Genomic DNA, 22,641 nt, shown 5'->3' with positions numbered 1-22,641 from the left:
TCATTTATTTTTGATTCGATAAATTTTATTTTAAAATTCATTTTTTGTGAAAATACTTTAATAATCAATGCTTCTCGTCCATCAAAATTAATTATATCATTTGTTGTATTTGATCGTTTCAATTGTATAAATGGTGGATGATGAAAAACTCCAGCCTTCAATGGGAATCCATTTAAATTTTTTAATTTGTCAGGAAATAATTTTGTATTCTTTGAAAATAATTTCATTTTATATTGTGAAATAAATGGATTCAATTGATGAATCGTGATATTTCCTTTAAAAATATCAACAATTGTGATATCGAGAAATAAATTTTTCCACATTTTTTGGAGAAATATTTTATGAATGGTTGTTGAATTGAAATTTGAGAAACAAATTATTAAACATTTTGGTCGAATAGTGGTTGTTGACATATTTTGAACAAATTCCATTAGTTTTTCCACTTCGTTATAATCCATTGTTTCATTTATTGATGTGACTATTGAAAAAAGAGTGATTTTGGATTTTTGCATAATTTTCATTTTCTTAAATTCCATTTCGGTTGTTTTTGCAATAAAAGGAGAATTTAGATATAAAACCGGTAGTTTTGATTGAAATTCTTTTACAACTTGATCGTGGGTTTGAATTTTTGTTTCATTATTTGTCATTAATATTGTTTGGTAAATTTTATGATCATTTGTAATTGATTTTAAAATTGTATTCAACCAATTTGATTTAACATTTTCAATTATTATCTCTCCACTAACAAAAGTTACGATCGAAAAGTAAATTATTATTTGCAATTTGATGAGCATATTTCAGTTTCAAATACTGAAAGGAAAAATTAAATTATTAAATTAACGATTTTAAAGAAAAATAGACTGATTTTTAGTACAAAAAAAAAGTGTATTGAATTTATTGAAATAGAAACATTTAAATACTGTAAAATCATTTACAAATGTGAATTTTCTTGAATTTTTGAAAAATTAATAATTTAGTTTACTTACGATTTAATTTCTTTCTAAAATCGAAATTTACAAGTTGGTATATTAGAAATGTTATTTTTTCTCCTAATTCTATTATTTTTGCTTCATCACCAATAAATGTCGAGGAACTTGTCAGCCACGTATCTTCTTCGGACGTTTTATAACGAAAGTCATAAAATTCAAAAAATTCTAGTCGATATTTTTACAAATACAAGCTTTTTGTTTTATGATAATACAACTACATTAAGGAACAATTGATGCTTATGCATATTGACAATATTTCCTTCTTTTATAAACATTTGAAAATAGTAGTCGCATGTTTTTTTTTCTTTATTGATATTTTTATGTAAGTGAAATATTTATTCTATATTTTAAAACAAAAAAATCAATCCCTTAAAAAAATGTGATAATCGTAGGTATAAATCATAAAAAATTAAGAAATTTTTACACATGGTTTAATAAATAAAAATTTTAATCTTTATTTATAAGACAATAAAAATAATTATTTATTTAGAAATAAATAAAATTAAAATAATTTTTAATTATAAATTATTTTTAAAATAAATAATTTATTTTTATCAAGTAAAGTAATTATAGAAAACATGATTTACAAGGGTGTCATAAATTAGGTCAGGGACCAAAAATTTTCCAAGTAGACAAACCCGGACGGGTTTTTCCCCATTAAAATACAATGTGTATTTCTTCAAAGTTTTCTATTGTTTCTTTAACCGTATTTCTTTTGATATAGAACATTGAAAATAATTGTACATAATTAAAATCTCATTAAAGATTTCTGAATTTCTGGTTGTCAACTAGGTTTATAATTACTTTAACTTTTCATTTAAATAACACAGTAAATGTAAGTATATGCAAAATCTCTAAACTGTATCTAAATGAAAGAAACAATATTACATGTGTATAAAAGAAAAAAACAATTATATAAAATTCTTAAAAATTAATAAAAAATATATTTTTACATATTTTAAAAATTTTGAAACATTAATAACTTTGTAATATTTTAAAAAAAAAGGTTCACAAATAGATCATTATATTCATTTTTTAGTATTTTCTAAGTTAGTTATAATAATTTTAAAGTTAAATAAACTTTATTCAAAAATTATGCAAACTAGGGAGATTATTAAAAATTTTTTATTTTACAAATGTCAATAACTTTTGATAAAATAACAGTAGAATGTTCGCTAATAAGTCAAAAGATGCGTCTTGAATAGTTCTAAGAAGCTAAAAAAATATCTATTAGTATTATGAATTTTTAAAAAAATTATAAGCAAAAAACGATTTTTTGCTATTTTTCAAATTTAATTTATTCTGAATAGAATGACAGTAGAATGTTCACCAATAAGTCAAAAGATGCGTCTTGAGAAACTGTAGAAAGTAAAAAAATTTCTATAGGAATCATATTATTTTTTTGAAGTTATGAGAAAAAAACGATTTTTCTCAATTTTTAAAATTTTATTAACTCTAAATAGAATAACTGTAGAATGTTCGCTAATGAGTTAAAAGATGCGTCTTGGAAAACTGTAGAAAGTGAAAAAAATTTCTATAGGTATCATAATATTTTTTTCAAGTTAGGAGCAAAAATCATTTTTTCTCAATTTTTTAAATTTCAATAATTCTGAATAGAATGACAGTAGAATGTTCGCCAATGTGTCAAAAGATGCGTCTTGTAAAACTGTAGAATGTGAAAAAAATATCTATAGGAATCATATTATTTTTTTGAAGTTATGAGAAAAAAACGATTTTTCTCAATTTTTTAAATTTTATTAACTCTAAATAGAATAACTGTAGAATGTTCGCTAATGAGTTAAAAGATGCGTCTTGGAAAACTGTAGAAAGTGAAAAAAATTTCTATAGGTATCATAATATTTTTTTCAAGTTAGGAGCAAAAATCATTCTTTCTGGATTTTTCAAATTTCAATCATTCTGAATAGAATGACAGTAGAATGTTCGCCAATGAGTCAAAAGATGCGTCTTGTAAAACTGTAGAAAGTGAAAAAAATTTCTATAGGAATCATATTATTTTTTTGAAGTTATGAGAAAAAAACGATTTTTCTCAATTTTTAAAATTTTATTAACTCTAAATAGAATAACTGTAGAATGTTCGCTAATGAGTTAAAAGATGCGTCTTGGAAAACTGTAGAAAGTGAAAAAAATTTCTATAGGTATCATAATATTATTTTCAAGTTAGGAGCAAAAATCATTTTTTCTCAATTTTTTAAATTTCAATAATTCTGAATAGAATGACAGTAGAATGTTCGCCAATGTGTCAAAAGATGCGTCTTGTAAAACTGTAGAATGTGAAAAAAATATCTATAGGAATCATATTATTTTTTTGAAGTTATGAGAAAAAAACGATTTTTCTCAATTTTTTAAATTTTATTAACTCTAAATAGAATAACTGTAGAATGTTCGCTAATGAGTTAAAAGATGCGTCTTGGAAAACTGTAGAAAGTGAAAAAAATTTCTATAGGTATCATAATATTTTTTTCAAGTTAGGAGCAAAAATCATTTTTTCTCAATTTTTTAAATTTCAATAATTCTGAATAGAATGACAGTAGAATGTTCGCCAATGTGTCAGAAGATGCGTCTTGTAAAACTGTAGAATGTGAAAAAAATATCTATAGGAATCATATTATTTTTTTGAAGTTATGAGAAAAAAACGATTTTTCTCAATTTTTAAAATTTTATTAACTCTAAATAGAATAACTGTAGAATGTTCGCTAATGAGTTAAAAGATGCGTCTTGGAAAACTGTAGAAAGTGAAAAAAATTTCTATAGGTATCATAATATTATTTTCAAGTTAGGAGCAAAAATCATTTTTTCTCAATTTTTCAAATTTCAATCATTCTGAATAGAATGACAGTAGAATGTTCGCCAATGTGTCAAAAGATGCGTCTTGTAAAACTGTAGAATGTGAAAAAAATATCTATAGGAATCATATTATTTTTTTGAAGTTATGAGAAAAAAACGATTTTTCTCAATTTTTTAAATTTTATTAACTCTAAATAGAATAACTGTAGAATGTTCGCTAATGAGTTAAAAGATGCGTCTTGGAAAACTGTAGAAAGTGAAAAAAATTTCTATAGGTATCATAATATTTTTTTCAAGTTAGGAGCAAAAATCATTTTTTCTCAATTTTTTAAATTTCAATAATTCTGAATAGAATGACAGTAGAATGTTCGCCAATGTGTCAGAAGATGCGTCTTGTAAAACTGTAGAATGTGAAAAAAATATCTATAGGAATCATATTATTTTTTTGAAGTTATGAGAAAAAAACGATTTTTCTCAATTTTTAAAATTTTATTAACTCTAAATAGAATAACTGTAGAATGTTCGCTAATGAGTTAAAAGATGCGTCTTGTAAAACTGTAGAAAGTGAAAAAAATTTCTATAGGTATCATAATATTTTTTTCAAGTTAGGAGCAAAAATCATTTTTTCTCGATTTTTTAAATTTCAATAATTCTGAATAGAATAACTGTAGAATGTTCGCTAATGAATCAAAAAGAGCGTCTTGTAAAACTGTAGAAAGTGAAAAAAATTTCTATAGGTATCATAATATTTTTTTCAAGTTAGGAGCAAAAATCATTTTTTCTCAATTTTTTAAATTTCATTAACTCTGATTTCATTAACTGTAGAATGTTCGCTAATTAATCAAAAGATGCGTCTTAAAAAACTGTAGAAAGGAAAAAAAATTGTATAGTTATTATGAAATTATTTAATACTTATAAGCAAAAAAACGATTTTTTTTTTTGGTAATTTTATTCATTAGTTTAAGTAAATCTTGAATTTTCCCCCACCCAACTTGTATTATAGTATGATACACTTCGTAACCAATTCTTTCTAATTTCGGTAATCTTCGGATACTGTCGGTAAATGAAATGAAAGAGTCTTATTATAATACAACGAATGAAAGAGAGAAATAATATGACTATTTCCCCCACCTATAGTAAAATTAAGAACAGGTACAAATAGAAGATGAATAAGATAGAAGTGAGGAAAACCTTTTCAGTTTTTGCAATTACTGGTCATTAACGAAAGTATCGGCTCTTCGTGTAGAGATAATTATATATTGTGAATTTACGTGAATTGGAAAATTCCCACTCTTGACAAAATGGAAGAATTCGGCAATGTAAGTTCATTTTTTTTTTTATTAATTCAAATTTTGTGGTTTGATTTTTAAGGAAACTAGTGATTTCACTATTTATTCCTTAACCTTGATGTAGTTTAATATTAAATTAAAGTTTACCTGAGGCAGTGGTTTTTTTCGTTGTAATTTCAAGTGCGCCAATACACCCTGACGTCGGGGCATATTGGCACATAATTGGAATTATCTATTATAATATTGTAATTTATAAATTAAATTTTGTACAGTAACTTTGTATTTAAAAATAAAAAAATAAATATAAACACTTAACATTTTTCAAAAATTTGTAAAATCGGAAAATTATCGAAATTTGTAACAAAATAAAAACTTTAGATATATTTTCCGTTTTATTTTTTTTTATAATGCATTTTTTTACTTTCCTTTTTAATATCCATTTGCGAAAAATTAAATTTGATTGAATAATTTTATTAGAATTTAAATTTATTACATCTAGTTTAATTTTTATATATAATTTATATTCTTGATCGTTGAAAATATTTTTTGCATGTAATTTTTTTTTTAATTTTAATTTTATTAATTAACTGGTAAAATTGTTATAAGTAATAATAAATTATTTAATTCTTTATGCACATTTTATATAAAAGAAATTTTAGTTTTCGAAAAAAAAATTTCAAAAAATGAGTTTTTTTGCAAAATTGCTACGTTCCATTTGTATTCTAGCGTAAAATTAGTGATGAGAATGAAAAAATTATACAAAATTTTGAGTAATTTAAAGAAATATTAATTTTGTAGCTCAAAAATTTGTTTCGTAGAAAACGTTTATTTTTTTTTAGTAATTTTATGAAAAATTCGGTATATATTTAAGTTCCTTTCTTTTTTGATAATCATTATTTTTGCAGTGAAATGTAATGGGAAGGGGGAAATAATTTTTCAAAAAACTGATTTTTTTCACACACTTTTTATAAAAAATTTTATATTTTACTTCTTTGTATCAAATTTAGATTTTTTTTCTATCTCAAAGTGAAGGGTTTGAGGGAAAAAAAATTGCGATTCAAAGTTATAGAATCTAAAAATACTATACCTTGACTGGATTAACCGTTAAGTAAATTTTTGACTCTCTCTTTTTATAGTGGAATTGAAGTTGTGTTATACGTTTCTATTGGTACTGAATCAGTACTTACTTCCCTATTGAAAAAAATGACCATAATTACGACCTTTAATACATCCAGAAAAAAGATTTCTTTGATTCAAGGAAATCAATTTCTTTGAAAAATTTTTCTTTGATACAAAGAAAATTTATTTGTTTCAAACAAATTATTTTTGATTCAAAAAAAAATTATCGTTTCAAAGAAATTTTTTATTTAATTCAAATAAATGTTTCTTTGATCCTATATTAATATTAGAATTTCTTTGATTTAATCTTTTATTTAAAGAAACTTTCTTTGAAACTAAGAACTTTTTTGGGTTTTAAAGTAAATTTTATTTTGAAAGAAAGAAAAGAAGTCAAAGAAATTGGTTTCTTTAAATCAAAGAAATTCTTTCTTTAGGTATATGTTGTTGAATTTGAAACATTAATTCTGCCCTTATTTATAGGGTCATTTATTTATTTTTCAACTGTATTTATGATCTTATTTAGGGTCGTAATTATGACCATAATTATAACCGTAATTACAGTCATATTTATAGTCGTATTTCTAAATCTTTTTAAATAAATAAAATTTTTTCAAATTTTATGAATTTTTATTCTTTAAAACCGTTTTATTTAATAAAATATAAAATTTTGTCAGATTTTTCATATCTGTTATCATTTTTGAGAGATAAATATCCAAAAAAATATATTTTTCAAAATTTTTAAAATTTGATAATATTCTTGATTTGAAAACGACTGTAATTACAACCCTAAATGTGACCATAAATTACTGACATTTTAAATTTACACCCAGAAAAAAGATTTCTTTGATTCAAAGAAATCAAATTTTTTAACAAATTTTTCTTTAATACAAAAAAAATTTATTTATTTCAAACAAATTATCTTTTATTAAAAAACAAAAAATTATCTTTCTTTCAAAGAAATTTTTTATTTAATTCAAATAAATGTTTCTTCGACCCTATATCAATGTAACAATTTCTTTGATTTAATGCACAAATTTCTTTCATTCAAAGAAATTTTCTCTGAAACCGAGAAGCTTTTTTTGTTTTAAATAAAATTTTATTTTGAATTTTAAAAAAATTAATTTAATGAAATTATAAAGTGGAGTATAAAAAATTTTTCTTATTAAAAATGTAAGTGAAAGTGTAAGTGTACACATTGCATTAAGCTAGAAAAAAATAGACAAAAAAAAACCAAATTTTAATTAGAACATTGTCATTAACGCCTGCGGATAGGCAATCCAATTTACACTTGCGTCATTCATGTAGAGGGTCATTTTATTACCGCTTTCACATCCCTGGATATGACTGACATACACACGTGCAAGTTAGATTGCCTAACCGCAGGCGTTATTGAACATGTCTGACTAAAAATTAGTCTAGTCTACTAAATTTTTCTCTCTTATTTACGCTTTTACAAACATATCTTCTAAAATTAATGAACAAATAAACATAATTTCAATTAAAATTTTTAAAACTTTTCAGTTTTTCAATTTTGTTGAAACCACGAAAAAAATTTTTTCTCATAGAAAGTCAATTACGTAACTTTTTTCCGATCCAACATTCCGTATTCCACATTCTGAATCCCACTTTTAAAATTCCGAATTTCAGATTCCACATTCCGGATTTCACTTTCAAAATTCCGAATTTCAGATTCCACATTCCGGATTCCACTTTCAAAATTTCGTATTTCCGATTCCAAATTTTATATTCTGTACTCTGGATTCGAGATTCCACATTCCGGATTCCACTTTCAAAATTTCGTATTTCCGATTCCACATTTTATATTCTGTACTCCGGATTCGAGATTCCACATAGCGGATTCAACTTTCAAAATTCCGTATTATACATTCCGGATTCCACATTCAAAATTCCGGATTCTATATTTCACATTCGGAATACGGAATTTTGAAAGCGGAATGCGGAATGTGAAAAGTAAGATCCGGAATTTGACATCTGGAAAGTGGAAACTGGAATGTGGAATCCGAAATGTGGAATTTGGAATGTGGGATCCGGAATGTGAAAAGAGGAATGTGGAATCTGGAATAAGTTACGTAATTGATCCCCAGTAAAGTAATGAAAAATTTATTTGCTTTTAGTTAACTGTATAAATAAATTAAAATAGTGAAGATGTAATATATATATATATATATATATAATTTTTTATTATTTATGTTTAAAGATTTCTAAGAAAAAATCAAAGTCACAACGAAGACGTGAACGTAAAAAATTGGAGAAACAACGTCAGCAACATATTTTAGAGAGTCATGTGCAAACAAATACATCTTTTAAACAAAAAAATGACATTTTACCCCTCATGTCAATTCCCCCACCTTTATGGCTCTCGAACACAAATGTCTCAAATAATGGAGTATTGGGTGCTAATCCTTCAGCGCCAAGGAGTATTATTGAAAATTCAACACCAATAAATCCAAAAATGAACATTGTTCCACTTGGAATGGAACCATGGAATTCATTATTACAAACGTCGCTCTTTGTTCCAATGATTATTTTTCCAAACCAAACTGTGTACAATATAAACAATAACAATAACAACAATAATAACAACAGCAACAATAACAACAACAACAACAACAGTAATAATAACAACCTTAATAACAACAACAGTAATAACAACAGCAATAACAACAACTGCAATAACAACAACAAAAGCAATAATAATAATAATAATCATCATCATCATCATATGAATGCTTTAGGCATTAAAAAAACTAATGTTATTAAGAAGGTAAGAAAGTTACTCATCTTAAATTTTTAACAGTAACTAAAAACGCAGTAGTTCCGGATTCCACATTCCGTATCCAACTTTCAAAATTCCGTATTTCAGATTTCACATTCCGGATCCCATTTTCGAAATTCCTTATTCGGAATTCCGGATTCCACTTTCCACATTTCGGATCCCACTTTCAAAATTCCGTATTTCAGATTCCACATTCCCACGTTCAAAATTCCGTATTTCAGATTCCACATTCCGGATCCCACTTTGAAAATTCCGGATTCCTTATTTCACATTCCATATTCTGGATTCCACATTCCGGATTCCATTTTTTACATTCCAGATTTCACATTTCGGATTCCACATCTTACATTCTGAAAGTGGAATCGGAGATCGGAATATAGAATACGGAATGTGAAAAGTAGGATCCGGATTTTGGAATCCGGAATATGAAAAGTGGAATGCGGAATACGGAATGTGAAATCCAGAATCTTGAATGTGGAATCCTGAATTTGGAAACCGAAATATAGATCCGGAATGTGGAATCCGGAAAAAGTTACGTAATTGATCCATAACTTTTGAAAATTTAGTGACTTTATAGTTAAAATTAAAAGTTACTATAAATTCACTAAATTTTAACTAGAGCAGGGTGCGATAGTTGACGAAAATTATGGCGAGTGGGGACAGCATTTATGCAAGTGGATGTATCTATATAATAGTGTAATAAAATAATTATTTTTATGTTTAGGCTAAGAATACGAAATCAGAAAATCAACGACTTCGAAGCCGTAAGAGAGCGATGGAGTACTATAAAAGATTGAACGCTGAAAAAGCAGCAAAAGCAGAAAAAGAAGAAAAAGAAAACTCTTTAGTTGTGCCGAAGGAATTGAATATTTCTCATATTGTGGAGAAAAATAATTCCGAAATTTTTGATTATTTTGCCAAAAAGGAGGAGCCACAGAAGAAAATTTTATCACCAATAATTATAAATCCTCTATGGAAACCCATTCAACCATGGTCCGTAGAACGCGACAAGGATTATAAGCCAATATTCCATAGGTTAGGTTTTAATCCAATTGCAAATATCCGCCATAAAGGAGTTCAGACACGCATTAGAAATAATGTATGATAAATATACTTTTTTAGATTTGTAGATATGGGTGCAATTCTCAAGAAACTGATTATTATTGAGGGAGACATTTTATTTAAAGTTTTTTTTTTTTGTAAGAAATTCGATGTAAACTCGTGGCCAGATATGTCTACTCTTTTTTTTTTGTCCTTTTCTAATGCATATGTTACCATGACAACACGTGTGTTAAAAAAGGACAAAAAAGTGTAGGCATATCTGACAACGAGTGTATTTTATCAAGTTCTATTTATTGACATCAAATATAGTTATATACTTGAAGTGATCATGGTAAATAATTATTATAAAAGCAGTGGGAAGATTTTTTTACTAATAAAGCCCTTTATTTTTTTAATGACGTTTCCAAAATAAAACGGAAAATTAACCTCACAATTGGTGATCCAGACACGTAACATCAAGGGGTACTGAAATATTTATCTTCTAATGTATATATATTATTAATTAAATTATTTACTTTGTAATTATCGTATTTTAAATTATATAAATATATATATATATAAAAAATGGCACTATTATTTATTTTAAACAGATTTTAAAGGAACGGGCGACACTTTTTTTTTGCTTCGTACCTGCTTTAGAAAATCTGATATTTTATAAAGCGCATGTGCGAAGAAAATATTATCAAGGCAACTAGGTTATGATATTTTAAATTTAAAACAAAATCCATTTGTACATGATTCAAAAAAATGGAAATAAAAAAATAATTGTTGTACCTGTCTTTAAGTTTTTTTTGTAAAAAATAACAAAAAATTATATAAAAAATAAGATTAAAAAAAAATGTTTAATGTACAAAATAACCAAACAAAAAAACCTTTTTTTCATCAACGCAAAAAAGTCAAAATTAATAAAAATTAATATCTTTGAAAAACAAAATTAAAAGAATACAACGTGAAAATAATATTATATAAGTTTTGTAAAACTTGCGTGGAAATCGAACCATGGGTTTTTTGCTAAAGCTGTTTTACCGACAGTCGGTAATGTAGATTTCTGCGTCGGTAATTTTTTTATAACGTCATTTTCCTGTTTTACCGACAGTAGGTTATGTAGATTTCTACAACAGTATTTTTGATATCGCAATTCTCCTGTTTTACCGACAGTCGGTAATGTAGATTTCTGTTTTCTGAGCGATAATAATTAAAAAAAAATTTTTTTGTCTTTATTCTAATATTTATTGTAAATAAAAAAACATAACTTTAAAAAAGCTTATTGCAATTATATATTAAAAAATTAATTTTTTTCAAAAAAAACAGAGCTGAAAATAATATATTTTAAAAAAATGGTTATATTTAAATAAATTAACAAAATTTATTTGTTTACTTAATAAAACTTTCCTAAATAAATAAAAATAGTTTTTCTCCTAATAAATTTTGCACATTAAAATTTTTTTCCTAAAATATTTTAAGCATCCTCATTTTCGTACTTCACGGTCTTTGCAAGCTGTCAACGAATAATTGAGTTTTAAGATGAATAATGAGTTCGTTCGTTTGCCTACATCTAAAATAAAATAGAAAATAAATAACTTTATAACCAAAAATATTACAGAAAATAAGATGTAACGCCTACATTGTTGAAATATAGGTTAAGTGAAAAATCATATAAGATAATAATTAATAATTCCATAAAATTATATAAAATAAAAATTTTAAATTTAAATAAAATAATGTAAGTAAAGTTTAAAAATTTATAATCTTAATAAAAATTAAAATTAATTAAAAAAATTTTTTTTTTTAAATTAAATTAAATAATTTTTATTTAAGGCGAAAATAATAATATATTATTGTAATTTCATTACAAAAATGAAATTAATAATATCTTTATATATGAAATCTATTACCTCAAGTGCGTTAGTGACGAATCTCTTTGGACTTGGACTATTCGATCTATGAATATCCAGTGAAAGAAAAAAGAAAAACTACATCCAAAATGGGGTCTCAGGGACCCCACTACCAAGAAGATCACACAGCTGTTCATCTGGTGGGGGGGCAACTCATGAGAAGACGTTGGATATTTTCATCTCAACAGTATAACACGTGCTGTCATCCAACACACTCGCGATTATTTTCAATTTTTCTTCATCTTCCATTGAAAATATATTTTCCCTCTCGTTCTTTTCATATTTTTATTTTTAATATTTATTATTTATACAAAAAATTAATTTTAAAAATTAAATTTTAACCAACAATTATTTTGAAGAGAAAATTTTTTAATTTTAAATTTCGCGCCAAATTTAACACTAAATACGATTGGTTACAACATTTTGACGGTTACAATTGTTTGAAAATGATTCAAACTAACAAGTGAAGAAAAATGAATTCTAATTAAAAGTAAATTATAAATGAAAACAAATACATTTTAAATTATAAATATAATAAATAATAATAATAATAATTTATTAATGATTTTAATGTAAAAACAGAAAATTAAATTTATAATATTGACAATAATATTTATTTGAAATTGGTAAATAATTTTTTTTTAAATATATTAAATTTCTTTCGTGATTTTGAAAAAAAATTTTCAATAAAAAATAATTTGTTTGTGAAAATGAAGAATTTTTAAAAAATTCATTTTCAAGACCATGATGTGACAATTTTTTTTTTTGGGGGGGAGTTTTTGTGTGACGCGCCAAGTGCTTTTTCGACTCTTTTCCAACATCCGAGGAGAATGTGAATCGTTCTAAAAATACATGTACATATACAAGCGACGAGTGTTTCTGGTAATATGAGACTGTGAAACTCACCTAAAAATCAGAGACATTAATGAGGTTTCAAATGATGAAAAAAAAAAAAAAATAACCATTCAGAGCTTTTGAAATAAAAATAGGAGAATTGTGTTTCGCGATTTTGTCTCATCTACCGTGTAACAAAGGCTTTTATTTTTTTTTAATTTTCATTTTTCAAAAATTCAATAACAACAATAGCAAAGAAATAATAATTACAGTTTTATTAATTATCATTTATTAATTATTATAAATGAATTTTTTGAAAAAATTAATAAATAATAATTAATAAACATAATTTAAATATTAATAATTGACAATTTAATAATAATTAATGTATATATAATAATAATTAAAATACAAATAAAAATTTAAATAATTCCCAAAATTAAAAAAAATATATAATTTAAAATATATTAATGAAATTAAATCTATTGTGCAATTTTGTAATTTTATTTTCACTTTCACTTTGATTTTCATTTTCACGTTTATTTTCGTTTTTTTCTTTAATGAAAAATGTTAGTTAAGTTCAAAATACAAATAAAAGTACGTAAAAGTGAGAGTAAAAGTGAGAATGAAAGTGAAAATGAAAGTGAAAATGAAAAGCGAAATTCAAAATAAAAGAAAAAAGTAAAAATAAAATACATAATCGCACTCCGAACTGTGTTATTATGTAAATAATTATGTGAATAATAATTATTAACAACAATTTAATATAAATTCTCGTAATTAAATTTAAATAAATGATAATGGCAAAATTTGTTTAACTTACTTTTATGCAATTTTAGGTGACAAAAAAATAATTAAAACTAATTTTTTCTAAAAAGAAAAATATATATATGGACAAATAAGTGAAGTTCAAAAAAATAAAAGTTAGTGAATAATTTCAAAAAAATTAGAATACAGTGCCAATGATTTTGCTTATGATTAAAATTAAAAGAATGAAGAAATGGCCAACATAAAAGTTGCTGTGAGAGTGAGGCCTATCTCAGAACGGTAATACTTTATAAATATTTATACAAATTAATAAATATAAAAAAATTTATTTGAAAAATTAAAAAATAAAAAAATTATTTACTATTATTAATATTATTATTATTATTATTTTTCGACACACAATAATAAATGTAAATAACAATAACAATAACAATAATAATAATAATAATAATAATAATAATTAATAATTAATAATTAATAATTAATAATTAATAATTAATAATTATAATTAATAATTAATTAATAATAATAACATAATAAAAAACAGTAAATAATTTTTTTATTTAAAAAAATTTTTAACAATTAAAATTTTTAGTAGTGTTAAATTAAAAAAATTCTTATTTGTAAAAACATTATTTATTTATTATTATTATTATTAAAAAGAAACATATATTTTTTTGGGATTAAAATTTTTAATAAGATTAAAATTATTTTTTGTTTATTTTATTATTTAATAAAAATTATAAGATACAGTAAATAAATAAATAAATAAATAAAGAGACGATATTTTTGGTACGTCGCGAAAGTTATAATTAAAATATAATAAATAACATTATAGTCGCCTGTTTACTTGGATGAAGAGCTTTTATATATAGCACTAAGAAGGGTGGAAGTGAAATAGAAACAAAACGCCATCAAAGAAAGATGTGACAGTCTTATAACAGAAAGCAGGGTCACCGGAAGTTCAGATGTCATAAAGAAAAAGAGAAGAAAAAAAAAAAGAATTCCCAGAAATATCGTCGAAAAAAAATAATTTGCAAATAATTTAATTAATTTAAAAATGAAATTTTATTCTCTTTTTCAAATTGATAATTATTTATGTAATTTAAACATATTTTTTTTTTGTTTATAATTTTTTTATTTCTATTTTCTTTTATTTATAGGTATATTTTTTTTTATTTCTATCCTTTTTTTATTTACTTATTTTTTTTAAGCTCATCATTTTAATTAAATTCTTGAAAATTAAATACAAGGATAACAGTTTATATATATATGAAATAAAATAATATAGTAAGTTTTATTTTAATTAAAATTTTCCTGAAGTATTGGGAGTTTAATTAAAATAATTAGATTCTGAATTTAATGAGAGAAATGAAAGATCAAACGAGTCTCGAAACATTTGGCTTCAACGAATATTTTCTAGTGGCTAAATAGGGCACAGACGAGGCGTATAAATACTGCTAAATAGAGAATCACGAACATTTTCTAACCATCTCGACATCAGATAAATTTTATTTGCAATTGTCATCTTTTCATTGAGTGCACTTTTAATAATAATTGTGAAATAAAATATGCAAAAAAAAAAAAAAAATTAATCATGTTTTTTTATAATAAAGAAAAAAATGTTTTTATTGTCTTATAAAATATTATTCTCCTGTAAATTCGAATATTTTTGTAGTTTAAAAATTTCACTTTAATAAATTTTGAAATATTTTTAAAAAAATAGTTTTTTACAATTCTGATTTTTTTTTAACTAAAATGCCAGTAATTATTATGTTACCGAAAGTCGGTAACAGAAATCTCTAATTTATCTGTTACTGCGCATTACACTTTCACTCTCACTTTCACTTATGAATATATTATTCAAAAGTACATATATATATATAGGTGATTAAAAAGAATTTTATAATCAAAAAATATTTTTAATTTAAAACTAAATATCAAAATAAATATTTATATTATTATAAATATTATATAAATCTAAAATTTAATATTAAATTAAAAAAAAATCTAATTAATAATCGTTTTATGTTTTTTTTTTTGTCTGCTTTTAGCGAATTGAATTTCACTGGTTCAAAAATTGTTGTTCGGGCACAATCCAATGAGATATCATTGACAAATTTAAAGGTTTCATCATGGAAAACTGGAGATAGTCGTGAACGTATTAAAACTTATGGCTTTGATTATTGTTTTGATTCATCAAATTCAGAAACGGAAAATTATGCAACACAATCGAAAATTTACGAGACCCTTGGAGAATCGGTTCTCGATTCTGTATTTGCCGGATATAATGCTTGTCTGGTGGCATATGGTCAAAGCTCGTCGGGCAAAACATATACAATGATGGGAACCAAGGTAAGCGATAATGAAAAAGAGGAAAAAAATAAAAAAAAACCGCTGCCAGGTTGAAGTATGAATTTTTTTGTGTTCATTTTATAAATACTTTGTTTTCTCATAGAAATATATATATATATATGAAGTCAATAAAATAGATGAAATAGATTAAATCTTACATCAAAATTTTTATAACTAAAAAACATTAAAAGTCACGTTTTAATCAATTTTTTAATTTTGAAATATCAATAAATTCGTCATATTTTACAGTAAAATGTTCAAAAATGGGTCAATTGATTCTTTTTTAAATATAATCTACAAGTTGCTTATGATTATGTCAAATTTAATTAAAAAATTTAAAAATTATAAGCAAAAAACGACTTTTCTCAATTTTTAAAATTTCAATAACTTTGAATAGAATAACAGTAAAATATTCGCTAATGAGTCAAAAGATGCGTCTTGTAAAAACTGTAAAAAGTGAAAAAAATTTCCATAGGTAACATAATATTTTTTTCTATTTGTGAGCAAAAAACGATTTTTCTCAATTTTTTAAATTCTATTAACTCTGAATAAAAAAACAGTAGAATATTCGCTAATGAGTCAAAAGATGCGTCTTGAAAAACTGTAAAAAGTGAAAAAAATTTCTATAGTTATCATAATATTTGTTTGAAGTTGTGATCAAAAATCGTTTTTTACCGATTTTTAAAATTTCAATAACTTTGAATAGAATAACAGTAAAATATTCGCTAATGAGTCAAAAGATGCGTCTTGTAAAACTGTAAAAAGAGAAAAAAATTTCTATAGGTAACATAATATTTTTTTCTATTTGTGAGCAAAAAACGATTTTTCTCAATTTTTAAAATTTCAATAACTTTGAATAGAATAACAGTAAAATATTCGCTAATGTGTCAAAAGATGCGTCTTCTAAAATTGTAAAAAGTGAAAAAAATTTTTAAAGGTATCATAATATTTTTTTCTATTTGTGAGCAAAAAACGATTTTTCTCAATTTTTAAAATTTCAATAACTTTGAATAGAATAACAGTAAAATATTCGCTAATGAGTCAAAAGATGCGTCTTGTAAAACTAAAAAGTGAAAATATTTTCCATAGGTATCATAATATTTTTTTGCAGTTGTGATCAAAAATCGTTTTTTACCGATTTTTAAAATTTCAATAACTCTGAATAGAATAACAGTAGAATATTCGCTAATGAGTCAAAAGATGCGTCTTGTAAAACTGTAAAAAGTGAAAAAAAATTTTATAGGTATCATAATATTTTTTTCTATTTGTGAGCAAAAAACGACTTTTCTCAATTTTTAAAATTTCAATAACTTTGAATAGAATAACATTAAAATTTTCGCTAATGAGTCAAAAGATGCGTCTTGTAAAACTGTAAAAAGTGAAAAAAATTTCTATAGGTATCATGATTTTTTTTTCTAGTTGTGAGCTAAAAACGATTTTTCTCAATTTTTTAAAATTCAATAACTTTGAATAGAATAACAGTAAAATATTCGCTAGTGTGTCAAAAGATGCGTCTTATAAAACTGTAAAAAGTGAAAAAAATTTTTATAGGTATCATAATATTTTTTTCTATTTGTGAGCAAAAAACGACTTTTCTCAATTTTTAAAATTTCAATAACTCTGAATAGAATAACATTAAAATTTTCGCTAATGAGTCAAAAGATGCGTCTTGTAAAACTGTAAAAAGTGAAAAAAATTTCCATAGGTATCATAATATTTTTTACAAGTTAGGAGCAAAAATCTTTTTTTCTCGATTTTTCAAATTTCATAAATTCTGAATAGAATGACAGTTGAATGTTCACCAATGAGTCAAAAGATGCGTCTTGAAAAACTGTAGAAAGTAAAAAAATTTCTATAAGTATCATAATATTTTTTTCAAGTTAGGATCAAAAATCGTTTGTTACCGATTTTTTACATTTCAATAACTCTGAATAGAATAACAGTAGAATAATCGCTAATGAGTCAAAAGATGCGTCTTGTAAAACTGTAAAAAGTGAAAAAAATTTCCATAGTTATCATGATATTTTTTTCTAGTTGTAAGCAAAAATCGCTTTTTAACGATTTTTTAAATTTCAATAATTCTAAATAGAATAACAGTAAAATATTCGCTAATGATTAGAAATATATCAAAAACTTGAATTTGAAAAATTTTGATACTACCCTACTTTTTTCAATAGAAAGACAGAAAAATTTTTTTTTTTAAATTATAAAAATTTAAAATTATTTTTAATGATTTATACATAATAATTTTTCTATACAGGATGATCCAGGGCTCACTCCAAGATTATGTAAAGGAATTTTCAGTCGAATCGCTCAAGAAGAAGGGAATGACAAGACCTTTCAAGCTTCCGTGAGGTAAATTATTATTATTTACTGATTATTTTAAATTTTCTTTTTAAAAAATTCAAATCTTAGAAAACAAAATCACTTAACAACTTAAAAGTTGCAGTTAATTTTTTTTTTATAAACGAAAGAAAAATGATTTTTTTTTTCAAATTTTACGCGCATTTCTCTTTATTTTATGGATCAAAATTGAGACTTTGTTGAAATTGTATAGCATGCTGTGAAGAGATAAAAAAGTGTAGAAGAAAAATTGAAAGAAAAAAAAAAATAGAGAACATATATTCAAGAAGCCGATTTCTAGGATAACCCAGTGAAAAACGTTCATTTTATTTCGTGACTAGTGTGAGTTTAGTGTTAAAAAAAAAAAATAATAATAGAGGCGAGTATAATTTGTTAAAGAATTTCTTATAACCTAAATTACACGATCCGCATTCTCAATATTAAATAATAACATCTACATTCTTTTCAAGAACAAAAAAAAAAATGAAGATGAAAAAAGAAAATAATTCTAGGAAAACTAAATTTTATTACACATTGTAGCGTGAGATAATTTTTTGTTAAAATGAGGACGAAAAAAATCCATAATTGTACAAAATTGGTAGGAATTTTATATAAAAAATTGAATTCAAAATAAGTACGAAATAATTCGAAAAAAAAGTCAAGGAAAATAAGGAAGAATTGTGAATTTTTATAATTTTTTCGTCAATTATATTTTTTTTTAATTGTTGATATGATTACTCGAACAAAATTTTTATTATTTACAATTTTTATTTTTAAATTTACCGCGTTATACAATTTTGCTAAATCGCTATTGTACTGCGCAGAATCGAGATTTTCGATATATCGATTGTCTCTCTCTCTCTCCTATGGCTTCGATATTTACTAGACAGGTTACAAATTGACAATGATTTTGGCAATTTTTATTACCTGTGCATTTATGTTGAAGAGAATTCAAGAGCATAGGTTACCAGGATTCAAGGCCTTAGTTCAAACATAACCTCAAAATTCAAGATCATAGGTCTAACATAACCTCAAAATTCAAAGACATAGGTCAAAGGACCGTTGGGTTTGAGGCTATGTCCGACAAACAACTTCAAATTCCCCTAACCAAGAAACGAACATAACCTCAAAATTTAGATAAAATTTTAATGATTTTAAAACTTGCAAGCCTTTAAAAAATTAAACATTATGCATTAAATTAAATTAAATATAAAAAATACATAAGAGACACGAGGAAATGCAATATCAATTTTTGTCCAAAAACAGAGAAACATTCAACTACAACTAGAGAGACAGAGACGAGGTTACTGTCTGATTTGATAACTGTGGGAAAGCTAACACGTTTTGGCTTGCGCTTGTATTTGAGACTTTTGGCTCTATATATATATACAGCTGACGTTCCCAATCATTGAAAACTATATTTTATGCGCCCGCACCAAGGTTTCGAATCTGTTATTTTCTCGGTTTTGAATTTCAACTTCGACTTTACTTCGTGCTGTCACATATTGCCAATCGAACACACTATACCTACAAAATTCACCTATTTCGACCCCTCTCAGTCTTGCCCCCTCCTACCCTTGATTCCTTTTTCGCCCTTTTATAATAGTGGCGATCAGGACCGGCCTCTGGGAGAAAGGAGTCGTCGTGCAAGCACCAGATATCGACTCATGTCGCCGTGACCTGAAATAAGAATTGCTTTTAAATCTCAATTTCTGATAAAAAAAAAAAAGAAAGAAGAGGAACTCTACTTTTTTTCAACCCCTGTTTTTCATTCTTCTGATATACTTTTTTTTTATTGCCTCCTTTATTTTTTGACCAGTTCTTAATATTTCTATATTCTTCAATAATAAATTATTTTTTATCAAATTTTGGGATGGCATAGGATATTTTTCAAAATTTGGGTTCTAGGTTTTTAGTATTTTTTCGTATTAGGAGTCACAGGGTGACCATAACCTCAAAACTTTAGGAAAGGATAAAGGACAATAAGCAAAGAAAGGCTTAAAACTTAGGTCTAGTTTTATTTTTTAGGTTTCGTTGTCTAGGGTCTAAACGCTTATAAGTGAAATTTGGCGTCCTAAGGACACAGCAAATAGATCGAAGTAAATAGAATGTTGGTCAAATATAGGTTCAAAGTAGTTTCAAAATAGGTTCAACTTAGTTTCAAGGTAGTACCCATGTAAGGTCAAAGAATGTTCAACGTAGATTAGCAGTAGTATCAGTAGGTTCAACGTAAGTTCAAGGTAGTTCCAATGTAGAATCAACGTAGGTTCAAAGTAGTTTTATTTTAAAGTCAAAGTAAGTACACTTTAGGATTAAAATAGGTTCTACGTAGGTTTATTATAGGTTTAAAGTAGGTTATTCGTAGGTTTAACATAGTTTTAATGTATAATCAAAGTAGGTCAATGTCGGTTCAAAGAAGTTTTATTGCAGGGTCAAGTAGTTTCAATGTAGGGTCACGTAGGTTCTACGTAGGTTTAATATAGGTTTAAAGAAGGATCAAAGTAGGTTTTGGAAGGTTTAACATAGTTTAAATGTAAGATTACAGTAGGTTCTATGTAGGTTCACTATAGGTTTTAAGTAGTTTTAATGTTGGATCAAAGTAGGTTCTAAGTAGATTTAAAATAGTATTATTGTAGGATGAAAGTAGGATGTACGAAGGTTTAACCTAGTTTTAATGTAGAATCAAAGCAAGTCAATGTTAGATTCAAAGTATTTTTAACATAGTTTTAATGTAGGATCAAAGCAGGCTCAAAGTAGTTTTAAAATAGGTTCAATTTATGTTGATGTCAATTTAAATTTATCATCAATGTATAATGATCAAAGCAGTTTCAATGTAGGATCAAAATAGTTTTAAAGCAGGTTAAACTTATGTTCAATGCAGTACCAATCTAGGGTCAACGTAGGTTTAAAGTAGTTTTAATGTAATGTCAAAGTAAGTTCAATTTAGGATCAAAATAGGTTCAACGTTTGTTTAATATAGGTTTAAAGTAGTATCAAAGCAGGTTTTTGGTAGATTTAACATAGGTTTAATGTAGGATTAGAGTAGGTTCTATGTAGGTTAGCGTAGGTTTAAAGTAGTATTGAAGTGGTTTTCACGTAGGATTAAAATAGTTTTAATGTAGAATTAATATAGGTTGTTCGTATGTTTAAAGTAGCATTATTGTAGGATGAAAGTAGGATCTACGAAGGTTTAACCCAGTTTTAATGTAGAATCAAAAAAGGTCAATGTAGGTTCAAATTATTTTTATTGTAGGTTCAAAGTAAGTTCAATTTAGGATCAAAATAGGTTCTACGTAGGTTTTATGTAGGTTTAAAGTAGTTTCAAATTAGGTTCTACGTAGGTTCTACTTAGGTTTAACCTAGTTTTAATGTAGGATCAAAGCAGGTTCATTATATGTTCAAACTAGTTTCAATGTAGGATCTAAGTAGTTTTAAAATAGGTTCAACTTAGTCTGATGGCAGTTCAAATTTAGGGTCTAAGTATGTTCAATTTAGGGTCAACGTAAGCTCAAGGTAGTTGCAATGTAGAGTCAATGTAGGTTCAAACTAGTTTTATTGTAGAGTCAAAGTAAATTCAATTTAGGATCAAAATAGTTTCAACGTAGATTTAACGCAGGTCTAAAGTAGTTTTAATGCAGGATTAAAACAGGATAGAGGAAGGTTTAACATAGTTTTAATGTATAAGCAAAGGTCAATGTAGATTCAAAGTAGTTTTATTGTAGGGTCAACTTAGGTTCAATATTGGTTTAAGTTAGGTTTAATTTAGACTCACTGTAGCCTTAATGTAGTTTTATTTTCAACTTCAATATAGAATATTGTATGTAGTAATGAAAGTATAAAAAATTTTAAGCAAAAAAAAATGCGCGTGATGATTGAGGTGAAATTAATGGATTCTGTATATGTAAACTTTGGAAAAAATTATTGTTTTGATGGGTGGTGAGGGGTGGTGAGAATGAAAGCTTAAGGGGTTGAGTTTGTAAGCTTTATGAAACTATGTGTTGCCCTGAATGTGTCTTAAGCGTCAGTGCCTCGTGACTCGCATTACTAGGTGGTCGTAAAAAAAAAAAAATAAAACGCATTAAAAACTAAGATTCTCTCTTTCTTTGTTTTTATTTAATTTACGGTCTTTCTTATATTGTTGGTGTGTATTGTATGTCCATCAGTGTTGTTTCTTTTATTTTTCAATTTTTCTTCTTTTTTTTATATATAACTTTAATTCTTCCATTGACAATTGAAGATAAATACATGTTTATAATAAGGTTTACTTCGTTTTTCATGTCGTCAATTTTCATTGTGAGTTTGTAAAATAATAATAATAATAATTACAATTTAAGTAATAATTGTAGTTTTAAGATTTTAAATCAATTAGAATTGTAATTTTTAGT

At 25.0% G+C, this 22,641-nt stretch overlaps 2 protein-coding genes across 2 annotated transcripts in view; both read left to right on the top strand.

Annotated features, from left to right (window-relative positions):
- The first annotated feature begins 4,956 nt into the window (after positions 1–4,956).
- Positions 4,957–10,621, top strand: LOC127284834 (ras-related protein RabX-like). Its single transcript, XM_051310525.1, has 3 exons — positions 4,957–5,113; positions 8,421–8,987; positions 9,724–10,621. The coding sequence occupies exons 1-3, from the start codon at positions 5,096–5,098 to the stop codon at positions 10,102–10,104; spliced, it is 966 nt and encodes a 321-aa protein (XP_051166482.1). The 5' UTR covers positions 4,957–5,095; the 3' UTR covers positions 10,105–10,621.
- A 1,958-nt stretch (positions 10,622–12,579) lies between these two features.
- LOC127284835 (uncharacterized) overlaps positions 12,580–22,641 on the top strand; it is a 33,494-nt gene continuing 23,432 nt past the window's right edge. The window contains exons 1-4 of the mRNA XM_051310526.1: positions 12,580–12,838; positions 13,630–13,837; positions 15,613–15,913; positions 18,174–18,268. Coding sequence (XP_051166483.1) covers positions 13,791–13,837; positions 15,613–15,913; positions 18,174–18,268 — 443 coding nt within the window. The 5' untranslated portion in view covers positions 12,580–12,838; positions 13,630–13,790. The remainder of the gene's footprint in view (positions 12,839–13,629; positions 13,838–15,612; positions 15,914–18,173; positions 18,269–22,641) is intronic.

The sequence above is a fragment of the Leptopilina boulardi genome, unplaced genomic scaffold, assembly GCF_019393585.1.
Source record: "Leptopilina boulardi isolate dan_hultmark-lab unplaced genomic scaffold, ZJU_Lbou_2.1 LbouV2_327, whole genome shotgun sequence".
NCBI lineage: Eukaryota > Metazoa > Arthropoda > Insecta > Hymenoptera > Figitidae > Leptopilina > Leptopilina boulardi.
This window is presented reverse-complemented; position numbering and strand designations above follow the sequence as displayed.

Coding starts and splice junctions, on each gene's coding strand:
- LOC127284834 (XM_051310525.1), top strand. Junction 8,988..9,723: donor AAACTAATGTTATTAAGAAG/GTAAGAAAGTTA, acceptor TTTTATGTTTAG/GCTAAGAATACGAAATCAGA.